This window comes from Manis pentadactyla, chromosome 1, assembly GCF_030020395.1.
Source record: "Manis pentadactyla isolate mManPen7 chromosome 1, mManPen7.hap1, whole genome shotgun sequence".
Lineage (NCBI taxonomy): Eukaryota > Metazoa > Chordata > Mammalia > Pholidota > Manidae > Manis > Manis pentadactyla.
Window position 1 is genome coordinate 189416057 of NC_080019.1, and position 12366 is coordinate 189428422.

The following is a 12366-nucleotide window of genomic DNA, read 5'->3' on the forward strand; positions in this document are numbered from 1 at the left end:
TCGGGCCCACGTGATGCGCCTGTCGCCTGCGCCGCCGCCCGCTCTTGCCCGCTAGCTGGCTGACGTGGAGGGCCCGAGGCGGCGGCGGCGGCGGCGGCGGCGGCCAGCGTCCGAGGCGCGCGGGCGGCGGGCCCCGGTGAGTGCACACCTGGCGCGCGGCAGGGCTCCCGGATGTGTCACCTTGTCGCGCTGCAGCCGAGATGCCCGGAGAGACGGGCCCTCCACACCCCCTCCGTGGGTGTGTGGTGAGTGTGGGTGTGTGCGCGTCGCCCCGCGTCGCTCGCTGTGGTGCCCGCGGTGTGTCTGCGTGGGTCGGGGTGCTGGTGCGCTGGAGTTGTGACCGCCTTTGTCGGCCCCAGTGGGTGTGTCGCCTTTGTCTGGTGACCCCCTTCGGCAAGCGTGAGCCTCTCCGGGTGTGTGGGCGCGGGTGGGAGAAGCCCCTTTGTGTGCGAATCCCCCTGCCGCCCGCGCACCCTGCTCTTGAGGGTGACACTCCTGCTAGGCGAGGGTCCCCGACCCGAGCGCGCGGGCACGCGGTGGTGTGCCCCTGCGGTCCCTTTGTGTCCGCGCCCGCCTTTCTCGACGACGGCTTCGGCGCCTCGGCCTGTGGAGGTGGCCCCCTTTTGTGTCACTGCCCCTTTCTGGGGATTGCGCGTCCCCCGTGCGCGTGGCCGCGTCTCCTGCTGTCGTGACTCCCGCCTGGGGCATCGCCCACGCGGGTGTGCCTTGTCGCGTGTCCCTGCGCGCGTGCTGCGCCTGGGTCCTGTCGCGTGCGTGATCTATGTGCGGGCTTTCGTTCGCGAGTGTTCGTGAACGTTCGTGCACGGCCCCGTCCTCTGTGATTTTCGTTCCTTATGTCTGCGCCACCTTTTCCGTGAGAATGGCTGCCGAGTCCGCGGCCGCCCCCTCCGCACGGCGGGGACCAGGGGAGGGGAAATCCACCCAGCGCTCCCCCGTCCCCCGACGCTCGTGGGAAGGGGGCACAGCCATTGGTCTGGGCAGCTGCCGTGTAGCGTTTATCGCCAAGTGTGGCCTGTCGAGCTCGCCTGTTCTGGGTAACGGAGTAAGGGGGCCAGCGGCGAAGAATCGTGCCAAGCCGTGGGTGAATTACCAGTGCGGCATGCCTTTTCCAGAGGCGCCCTAGACTTCTTCCAAGATAAAGGTGCACCACTGGGCAAATAAATTTTAGCCGACCCTGGGCATTCTAGATCATACATTTTTTTAATGGTGTTCACATGATTTCTCTCTTGATTTCTGCCCAACATCCTGAGGAGGGAAAGAAGGCAGACATCTTACAGATTTTACTCCTCTCTTGGGAGCACTTTCCTTATATTTACAGCTCTAGTTAGGATATTTTTTATTGCAAGAAATTTGCATTTTATACTGAGGGAAATGGGAATTATTATAAGGATACACAGAGAAAGAAACTTACACTTTAGAAACCCAGCTACTCCTCTTGCTTCAAGGTGTGGGCTCTGCACTCGAGGGCTGCGTTTCTCTGTTCATTTGCTTAATTTTATTAATTCTTGAATAATTTCCCATTTTTTCTTTTTAATTTCTGGGATATTTCACATGTAAAATACCGGGGGGGATCAATCCATGACTCAGATTTACAGATGTGATTGTTTTGCTAAATATACTTTAGTTTCTCTTTTTAAAAATTGCAGATATTGAAGGTGCTCTCAGTTCCTCCCCCTCTTTCCTTAGAGGTGTCCACCTTGTTCAGGTTTGTGGTTATCATTCTCTTGTATATTTTATACTTGGATCACGGTGAAGCCGTAAACAACGTGTCGTGTTGTGTGTTTTAAACATCATTGGTATTAAACTATATGTGCCTTTTTGCAACTTGCTTTTTTCAATCAGCTTCACATTTGAGATGTGTATACGAATAAATTGGATCATTATGTTATCTTTGGTCATTTAAATTGCTGGTATAGAATTCAGTTGTATGAATATACCATAATTTATCCATTTCCCTGATGATGGACCGTGAAGTTGTTTCTGGTTTTTGACTCTGAAAACAATTGCTCAGTAAACATCTTTGTATTGGTTTGCTTGTGCACACATTTGGAAGTTTCTCTAGGAAATAAACTAGTTGTATATTTATTTACTAGATGGTAAGATATGCCTCTAACTTAACCAAATCCCTCAGAAGCTCTCAAAGTGGTTGTACTAATTTTTACTCTCACTGGTATTGAGTGAGGACAACCATTTCCTCACATCCTTGCTAACACTATATGTTACCAGATTTAAAAATTTTGCCTTTTCTTTACTGACTGGCTTCCTTATAATTAGTTTGTAGCTAAATTTGCTTGCACCTTGGCTTGTGCTCTAGCCTTTTGTCAGCCTATGGATTCATCTCTCACAGCTAACTGCCTCAGCCTTTATCTCATTTGGTTCTCATAAGGTTAATTCCAATAAACACTTATTTTGTATCTAGTTAATGTATGTCAGTTCTTATGTTTGATGTAAACATGGTAATTCCCATGGTTTGTTATATGTACCTCTCCAGTGGCAGGTGAGGTGATTTAATTACTTTTTTTTCATAAAAAGGTTTTTAAAAATCTCCTTCCCCCTTTAATATTTGATACATTCAGAATATATGTAACATGTATATAGGTTATCAAGCAAAGCAATAAAATAAACAACTGTCAATCCACCACTCCAATCCAAGAATCAGAATGACTAATATTGAATGTGCTCACTTCCAATGACTACTATCCTGAATTGTGTGTCATTCCTTGTTTTTTAAAAATAATTTTATCTGATAGATATAGATATATATCCCTGAACAATGTATGGTATGATTTGTTGTTTTTGAGTTAAAAAAAAATACTGGATACAGTTTTCTGAGACTTGCTTATTGTACTCAATGTTATGTTTTTAAGAGTCACTGATACTGAGTATAGATGTAAGGCATTAATTTTCACTGCTGTGTAGTATTCCACAAGTGAATATAACACAGTGTATGCAATCTTCTGTTGATGGGCATTTTGATTGTTTCTAGGTTTTGCTATTATGAAAATTCTTGTATGTGTCTATTACACAGTTGCCTTCTAATTTTCTCTTATTCACATTGGTACATGACCCTCTAAGGGAATATTGAAGATTCTCTAGGCAGTACTTGGGCACAAGAGATATTAATGAATCAATTTATAGATCATTAAATTCCATGTGTACTCTTTCCTGAAATTGGTATTGCCTGAGGCCTGTGATAGAGGCCTCCTGCTAGTTCTACTTTCCTACCTTCTTTTCCATAATAGCACTTCTACCTTAAATAAGAAGACATACCACTTACCCACATGGAATGTTACTAGGGCATTGCCCCAAGTGCAAAAACTGTGTGGAAAACAAAGAAATAATTTACAACAGTGCATATCATATCTCCTCAAGAGCTGCATTTCCAATAAAACTCACTTTTTGTGTTTATCAGCATATATATTTTTTGATCAAGGATATGTCAGCTTTGCTTTAAAACATGACTGTGATACTCCTGAAATTCATCCTTTGCAATTATTTAAACTTAGGCAGAAATTTTTTAGATGTCATCTTCAAGTATGAAGAGTATGTAATTTTTAAAAACATCTTTGGCTGTTTGTAAGTAAAAAAAAGGTTGGAATGCTACTGTGGTAAGCTATTTGCTAGAAGTGAAATTGCTGGGTAATGGGGTATGAATGTTTGACTTTACAAAATGATACCAAATTGTTTCCCAAAGTGGTTGTACCAGCTTACACTTTGGCCAGCAGTTTTGTCAATTTATACATGTTGATAAGCAGTGTATAAAAGCTATAGTTGCTCTGTGTTCTGTCCAACACTTGTTTTGGTCAGACTTCTTGATATGTGCCAATCAAATGGGTATGAAATGGTGTCATTGTGGTCTTAATTTGGATTTCTTTGATTGTTAATGAGGTTGAAAATCTTTTCGTATGTTTCTGAACCATCTGTTTGCCTTTTGTGAAATACCTGATCATACCTTTCAACCATTTTTCTATTGGTTTGTCTTTTAAGACTAGGAAACTGGTAACACTGATCTTTTACTGAGTATATGCATTGTAAATATCTTCTTGTTGGTGGCCAGTCTTTTCATTCCATATGGTGTATTTTGGTAAATTGAAGGTCTTAATTTTAATGTTATCTATTTGAAACTTTCTCCTGTGTTTTTTTTGGTAAGTTTTAAAATGATGCCTTTTACATTTAAATTCATGATCCATCTGGTATTGATTTTTGTGTGTGAGGGAGTGATTGCATTTATTTCTCCCCCATGTGGCTACAGTTGTCTTCATACCATGTATTGAATTGACCTCTGTTCACCAGTGATCTGTTGAACCACCTCTTTTTCATTTAGTTCCTACATGCATTGGTCTGTTTCTGGCTCACCTTTCTGTGCCACTTGTTCACTTCTCTCTCTGTGTGTTGATGCCACACTGTCATGATTATTAATGCTATAGCTTTACCAGAAATCTAGATGTCGGGGGAGGGGGGACTTGAGTCTCAGCTGTTCTTAGACCTTTGTTCTTATTTTAAGACTCAGCTTCTCACGTGACATGAAAAACTCTTTGGGAACTAATTGGAATTGATTGAATCAGTTTGGGGGAGAATTGAAATCTTTAAGATTTTGAGCCTTCCTGTCTGAGAACATGGTATGTATTCTGTTTATTTAGGTTTTTAATGTCTTTTAATACAGTTTTGTAATTTTCTCTATACAGATCTAACACTTAAAATGTTGATTCTAATGTTTATAATAGTTTTGTTGCTATTATAAATGGTGTTGTTTAAGATTCTGTTTTATGACTTTATTGCTACTGAATAGAAATTTAATGTATTTTTAAATACTGATTTTTAGCTATCTACTTGATAAACCTTTATTATTTCTTACATGTTTTCTGTAATTCTTATGAGTTTTTTATTTGGACCATTATATTATTTGCAAATAGTAACACCTCTGGTTCTTCCTTTTAGTTATTTTCTCTTAGTTTTTTTTTTCTTCATATGCTGGCACACTTTTAGATCTGTGTTCAATGGAAGTGATTAAGGTTGTTTATTAGAAGTGATTATTCTAGGCATACATGTCTCATTCCAGATTTTAAAGGGAATGTTTCCTCATTAAAAATGTTTGTTATGAGGTTTTGTAGATACTTTATTAAATTAGAGAAGCCTTTGGAATTTTGTCACATGCTTTTCTGTATCTGTTGAGAATATCTTGTGTCTTTTCTCCTTTAATCTGTTAAATGTAATGGATTCCAATCAGTACATTTTAAAATTCTTAATTCTCTCTTACATTCTTTCCTGAGGTAAACCAACATTGATCTTGGTGGACTGTCTTTTTATAAACTACTGGGTTGAGTTTATTTAGGATTTTTGTATTTGCTTGTGAATGAAATCACCTGTCATTTTTTTTGTTGACTTTCTTGTCTGATTATGATATTAAGGTTTTACTAGCCTTACACCCAGTAGAGTGTAGTTCCTCTTTCTGATTTTCTGGGATGTTTTGGATTGGAGTGAATTGTTTCTTACAAGTTTGGTAGTATTTACTTGTAAGGTCATTTGGATTTAGTATTTTGTAAGTTTAAGAAGTTTGTCCTTCCTACAGAAATTTTAAGCTTATTGGCTTCAAGTTCATGGTAGTGTCTTAATTCCCATTTGAATCTCTGCTTCATCTTTAGTTATGTTCCCTTTTCTCATTTTGAATATTACTTGTGTGTGACATCTCTTTTTCTTGATTGATCTTGCCAAAATTTGTCTATTTATTAATCTTGGCAAATGGTTAATTTTTGGCTTAATTAGCCCTATTACGTTTGGTTTTTAGTTTATAGATATTTTTAAAATTGTTTCCCTTTTCTTTCTTTGGGTTAATTATATTTTTCTGACTTAAGTTGCATGCTTAATTTACTAATTTTCAGTCATTCCTATTTTCTAGTGTAAGCATGTAAGGCTGTAAGCTTCCTCAAAGTTCATTTTTATATTATCTAACATGGTTTAATTCATAGTGTTTTCATTAACTTTCAAATCTAAATTTTTTTATATTTCCATTTTGATTTCTTTGACTTTTGTGCTTTTAAATAGGTTTAAAATTTTTCAAATGTCTCTGCATTAACATTTTTTTCTTTTTTGTTATTCAATCCTTAATTGTATTGTCAGAGAATGTAATATTTTATCTTTTTAAAAACATTTGCCTTTGATTTATGGCCTTATACTTAGTGAATTATAACTTGTAAAGAGTATGTATTTTCTCATTGTTTTATACATATATATATATATATATATATAAAATCAAGCTTGTAAATTGTGTTATTCAGACTGCATTAATTTTCATTTGTGTGGCCTATCATTAATTGAGAGAGGTGGATTTCTGTCTTCTAACAGACTTCCTGTGGTTCTAACAATTTTTCTTTTTGTTTTGAGTCTTTGATTAGATACAAAACTTGAACATTATTTTCCTAGTGATGTGAAGCTTTTCCTGCTAGGTTATGATCTGCTCCATGCCTAATTAAGCTTTTTATCTTAGGATTTGTTTTATCTACCTGTTTTTGGTGGTAATTTACCATGAATATTCTTTTCCTTAATTTTATTTTCAGTTTTTTTGTGTCTTTCCATTTTAGGTTCCTCTTATGAAGAACATATTCCTGGATTTTTCTTTAAATCCAGTCAGACAATTTAGGTTCTATAATTGGTATTTTTAGAAATTAGTTCAAGTCTCTTGGTAGTCAGCTTAGTTTTTATCTGGAATTATTTTTATTTTACCCTTGTTTTTGAGAGATAATTTTGAGGTGAATACAATTTTAGGTTGATAGCTTATTTTCTGTCCACAAGGTGATATTCTGCAAGGAAAGTCTGCTGCCATTCATGCTTCTTCAAAGAAAATATTCTTTTTCTTTTGGCCGCATAGGATTTTCTGTCTTTGGTGTTATGTCACTTCACTTCTAAGTCTACATGGAGATTACTTATCCTCTTTTGGTTACACTTTTCCTCATTCTGGAATTTTGTCTTTCAGGAGGTCTAGAAGATTCTGAGCACTATGTTAAGTATTATCTCTCTTTGATTTTTATCTATTCTCTTTTTCTGGAAATTCAACTGTGTATATATATATATATATATATATATATATATATATATGTATTAGACTGTTCCCAGATCTTCTTTCATCTTTACTATTCTTCATTTCCTTGTCTCTTAACCAGAATTTACAGTGCTGGGTAATTTTGTCAAGCATGTCTTCTAGTTCATCAATTTTTCTTTTCAGTTCTGCCTAATCTTCTCTAACTTATCCATTTTTTCTTTTACTTTTAACAGTTGTATTTTTAATTTCTTAAAGTTCCTTTCCACTTGGTTCTTTTCTATATATACCCAGTCATGTTTTATAGTCTCATGTTGCTTGCTCATTTTTTTTAATCCATGGGTATTCTGTAGACTGTATCTGGCAGTCCCAATGTCTGATGTCCTTAGGAGTCGAAATTTATTGCTTGTTATTTTCTGTTCTCTCTTGTTCATGGTGGTTATCACCTCCTGTGCTTGGTGATCTTTGATGATCAACTCCTATATGATTGACCTTTCTCTGGGCATCTTGAGAGTCTGATTTTGGGAGGCTTTTCTTATGATAGGATTTGTATCAGCTTTCGTTGGGAGTCAGGGAATTTACATGGGACCACTTTTCAGTTTCCACACTTTGCTTCTGGCTCAGGGCTCAGTGGTCTCACCCACCACTGCTGTTGGCATTACTGCTCTTGCCTGTTAGGTTTGTTGCTCTTGTGGGAAAAGGGTGGCTTTAAATGTTGCCTGTTTCTGTGAACTCAGAAAGATTAAAAAATCTAGGATCTGTTTTATTTTGTAGTGATAAAAAAGAGTCCCCATTAGTTCATTGTAACTGATGGAATCAGAAGTTCTGTACTAAAATATTTAATTTTGGTAGTATATTTATTTTAGTTTGCATTTGAAACTAACTCTTATGAAATGGAAGATTTTTTAGTGATACCAAATTTTCTATTAAATAAGTTTTACATCTAAGTCAAAGGTTGAGTTAGTCTCAAGAAAAATACTAAATAACAGCCCAGGTGCAAGTGGATTGGCAAAGTTTTGGGGAATGTGAAAAAAATTTGGGAAACACTGAGCTAGGGAAGCAAGATGAAAAGGGCACACACAGTGTACCCTCTGGACCTACCGAGGTAAACTTGTGATGACCAAACTGCGAAAACTGCTGTTGAAATGATATGGGCAGGGCACCCTGGGCTTGTAGAGAAGACGTGTAGAAATATACTTGGTAGTGGTGAGACAATCAAGAAATTATTCCCAGAGTTGGATATTAAGGACTGGTAGTCATTAAGTGGTTGCAGTGTAAGGTTTGTTTAATAATGACAACCAGTTGTGTATTGACTGACTTCTAAGTTCTGTGTTGTGGAGTGACTGGAGATAAAAGCAGGAACAGGATGACAAAGGCTTCTGTGCTCTGGTAGGGAGTTTGCACTTTATTCTGAAGATCAAGGGAAGCTACTGAATTACTTCACACAGTAAAACGTTATGATCATAGTTTTACAGAATGCAAGATTGAAGGCAAGTCACCAGTTAGGAGACTGCTTGTTAAATTAGTTCAGAGAAGAAAAGATGAAGCTACACGTGAGGCAGTGGCACCGGGTGTGAGAGGTGTATATGTGTGAAGATTTCTTGGGGGAGTAGAAATGTCAAGACTTCATGGTCAGTTGGATAGGACATTGAGAGAGACAGGGGAGTCTAGATTGACCCCCAGATTTCTGGTTTGGTTAACTAAGTGGCATGTAGAGCAGCTAGCTGAAAGCAGATTGAAAGAAAAAAGAACTTGGTTTCATATGCTTGTTTTTGAGGAAAAAGATAAGTTTATTTTTGAACTTACTGAATCTGAGAGGCTTTTGGAACTTGTTGGTTAAGATCCAATAGCAGTTGACAGGAAAGGTCTAGAAGTTACCAGATACAACCCAGCCTGGAGAGATTTGAGAGTTGTCAGCATTTGGATAATTCAGCTATTACTTGCTACAGTGCAGTATGAGATAAATTGGTACATAGATAAATACTCATTTTTTAATAGTTTTAATTTACTCTAATGCATATGAAAAACATAAGGAGAAATATTAAGTAAGTAAAATACATGTCATATGTGGAAATGGCAGAAGTCATGGTGAAGCTATGCAAATTATGGAAGTTCAGAAAGTGCTGTTTTAAGCCATGGGTGTGGTCACCCAAGGAGAGAATAAGCATGAAAAGAAAAGAGAGTTGACATTTGGGTGGCAGGGAATGGAGAAGAAGAGCCCGTGGAGACTGAGGAAGAGCAGCCAGAAGAATAGGAGGAGAACCAGAAGATGGTCTTTGGAGTCCAAATGAAGAGTTCTGAGGAGGAGGAAGTGGTCAACAGCGTCAAGTAAGTTGTAAGCTGAAAAGTGCTCTATGGACTTAGTGATTAAGGTAGACCATTTAGCTGGAAGTATCCAAACAGTGGATTTTTGAAAATACTCATCTAATATTAATGTTAATGATAGCTGATATTTATAACATTTCCCGTATGCCATGTACTGTTCCAAATAGCTAAATCTGTTAGCTGATTGATCAGAAAGGTAGTATTGCCATCCCATTTGATAGGTGAGGAAAGTAACTTGCCCAAGATCACACACTCAGGACATGGGAGAGCCAGGATTCAAGCCCACGCAGTCTGGTTCCAGAGTCCATGCTCTAAACCACTGTGCCACATCACCTTGCTGGTTAAAACAAATGAGACCAATGTTGTAATTATAGATAGTGCAGTTGTTGTAGGGTGTGGTATCAGTGAGACCTGCCAGGCTGTGAATGAGCAGTACGATGTCATGATGGCTCAGGAAGCTGGGTATGAGCACATTAATTGTATTGTGATTGATGCCATGATGGTGACATATGGGCTGGGAAAGACAGTTCTTGGCTCTTTCTATATTTATATACAAAAAACTTCTGTAAGATAAATGAGTTTAAAAGTGTATATACTTATAGGATAGCATATGTCCCATATTATGTGCCATATTTAGGGTGCTAAAATGTCTTTTTACTTTTTTCCAGCTATGGTTCACTTTTGGAGTTAAATTCACTAAATTCTAGAAACATTGTTCATCCAGAACAGGTCAGGTTCCAGACATTATAGAAACAATCTGCTGTAGAAGGTCACCATTGACTTTATTGAAAGCAGTTTCCCTTGAATGGTAGAAGCAGAAACCTAGTTGTAGGAAATAAAATGAATGAGAGTGGGCAATTCAAATGGGAGGAAAGGGAAGAAGAATTCTTGATAAAGTCAGAGGATAACGACTCTCGGCTGTGGTCAGAGAGGAGCTAATCAGAGATTTAAAACCTGGCTTAGGATTTGGCAGTGGTCTGAGGTGTAACCTTGGGAAGAAAGAGCCAGAATGAGTTGGACTGGGAACTTCACTTTAGTTGAGGCAGACTGCAAGGCTAGAGTCTTGAAGGGGTTGTCTGCATGGGCCTGATGTGACTGGGATGGTGATCGAATTAGGGAGAGAGAGGGGAACAGTGTGAACTAGTTGCCAATGTTCTTAACCCTGACAAGGAGGCTACTAGGGGCAATGACAAGGACAAGGAGATAACAGGGAAGGGAAATACAGCGTTTGAGAAGAGACAAGACTGTGGAATCAGAGGACCTAGGTTTGAATCCTTCCTAGCTTGGTGACCTTGAGCAAATTACTTAATTTTACTAGGAATGTTTCACATCTGTTCAGTGGAAATGATTGGACCTGAGAAGAATTGCTGTGAGCATTAACAAGATGCATGTAATACACTTGGTATAATAAGTGACAAATAGGACAAATAGTTTGCTAGGAGGATTGCTATTGTTCTTCACTTCTGATTGTGAGGTTTTCATACAGTGAATTAGATGTAAAGAGGATTAATTAAAGAAACATTTGTATTTCAAGGACTGATGGTGGTCTGGCTTAGTAAACAAGAAACTTGATTTGTCCTAACAATAGTGGGATAATAGTGGTGAAGTGAGAAGGTGTTAGAAATGGTGTTAATGGTGGTGCTGGTGGTGATAGGAAAAGAAAGTCCTTACTTGGGGATGAGTTAGAAGTAATAAAATGCTGCATTTTTCAGTGAGACTTAAGTTTGTAGCTATTCTCTGATAGCTGTACATTTTAATCTGAGCTTTCTTCAGAGAAAAAAGTCAAACTCCAGCCCTAATTCCCCTTTCCCCATTGAAATAATTATTTTTACATGGTTGTTGATAATGTGAGGGGTTTTTGCCCAACTTTGCAGTCTAGCATTGTTGTGTGTTGTAGCAGTTAAGAGAGTGTTAGGAGCAGTGATTGTTAGGATGGAAGGTCTGGATGCGGCTGTGGGAAGTCAGGAGATTGACACACTCACCCTGTACCACTCCAGCTCTGCACCTTTGCCCAAGACAGAAAAGCACTGATGGGTGGATAGAAGAATACAAGCATCTGATAGGAAACGGTTTTCTCAGTGGAGTCAGGATTTAGTTCCTGCCAGGAGGTTGAGAATATGGCAGAGTTTGTGTACAGTGAAATGCAGTTAAAGCAGATTGGGTCAGAGGACAGAAGTGGAAAGATATCTTGAGGGCTTACCTGTGTATGAGGCACATTCAAAAATGAAAAAGATGCTCTTAATTATTTTTCATCTAATAGAGACATGTAAACACATAAGTTCAGAGTAGAGATGGTGACTATGTGACCCCAAGGAAAAGAAGAAGTAGAGTAAACTGCTACTTGAAGAGAGTCGAGAAGGGTATCAGAATGAGGATGAGAACCTTTCAGAGCTGTGTTCTTATTGGAGTTTTTCCCTTGTGGCATAAGTTCCAAGTATTTTTCTAATGTTCCATATATAGAAGCAGGACAGGTGCTTCTCATATCATCTCAATGATTTAATTACTGATTGAAATTTATATTGTTTCCTTAGGATGGTATACCATGGACGATTTTGCCCTGGGAGATTTCACTGTTGCAGATTATGCCTTGTTAGAAGGTTACCGTTATGTGGATGATTGTGTCTTTGCTCCTGAATTTATGGCCAATGATTATGTTCGTGTGACTCAACTTTACTGTGATGGAGTGGTAAGTAAATTTGTTAATTTTTGGATTTTTTACATGGTGTCTTTTTTGACACAAAAGGTTATATTACTTTCAGGTGTACAACATAATGACTCGATACATGTATTATTTATTGTGAAGTGATCTCAAGAACTCTGGTTAACACCCATCACCACACAGTTACAATTTTTTTTTCTTGTGACAGCTTTTAAGGTCTACTCCTTAAAGGTTTTCTGTTTTAGCTCTATCTGAGTAAAGATGTTTTGTGGTATGTGAGTTTTTACAGGGAGGTTTACAGGCTTTTGAAGAGGTAATTTCAGGTAAT

The 12366-nt window shown here is 38.5% G+C and overlaps 1 protein-coding gene across 9 annotated transcripts in view; it reads left to right on the forward strand.

The window, feature by feature from the left end:
- Positions 1–4: 4 nt before the first annotated feature.
- Positions 5–12366, forward strand: part of TTC3 (tetratricopeptide repeat domain 3) — a 156252-nt gene continuing 143890 nt past the window's right edge. For 5 of the 9 annotated variants that reach the window (XR_008998483.1, XM_036899240.2, XM_057504472.1 and 2 more), the window contains exons 1-2: positions 5–136; positions 11911–12065. Coding sequence is in view for 6 of the 9 variants with exons in the window: in XM_036899240.2 (XP_036755135.2) it covers positions 11922–12065 (144 nt within the window). In the remaining 3 variants the exon portion in view is untranslated. Of the gene's footprint in view, positions 246–4525; positions 4641–11910; positions 12066–12366 lie in introns of all 9 variants that reach the window. The other 4 variants (XM_036899242.2, XM_036899245.2, XM_036899247.2 and 1 more) reach the window with 4 other exon arrangements.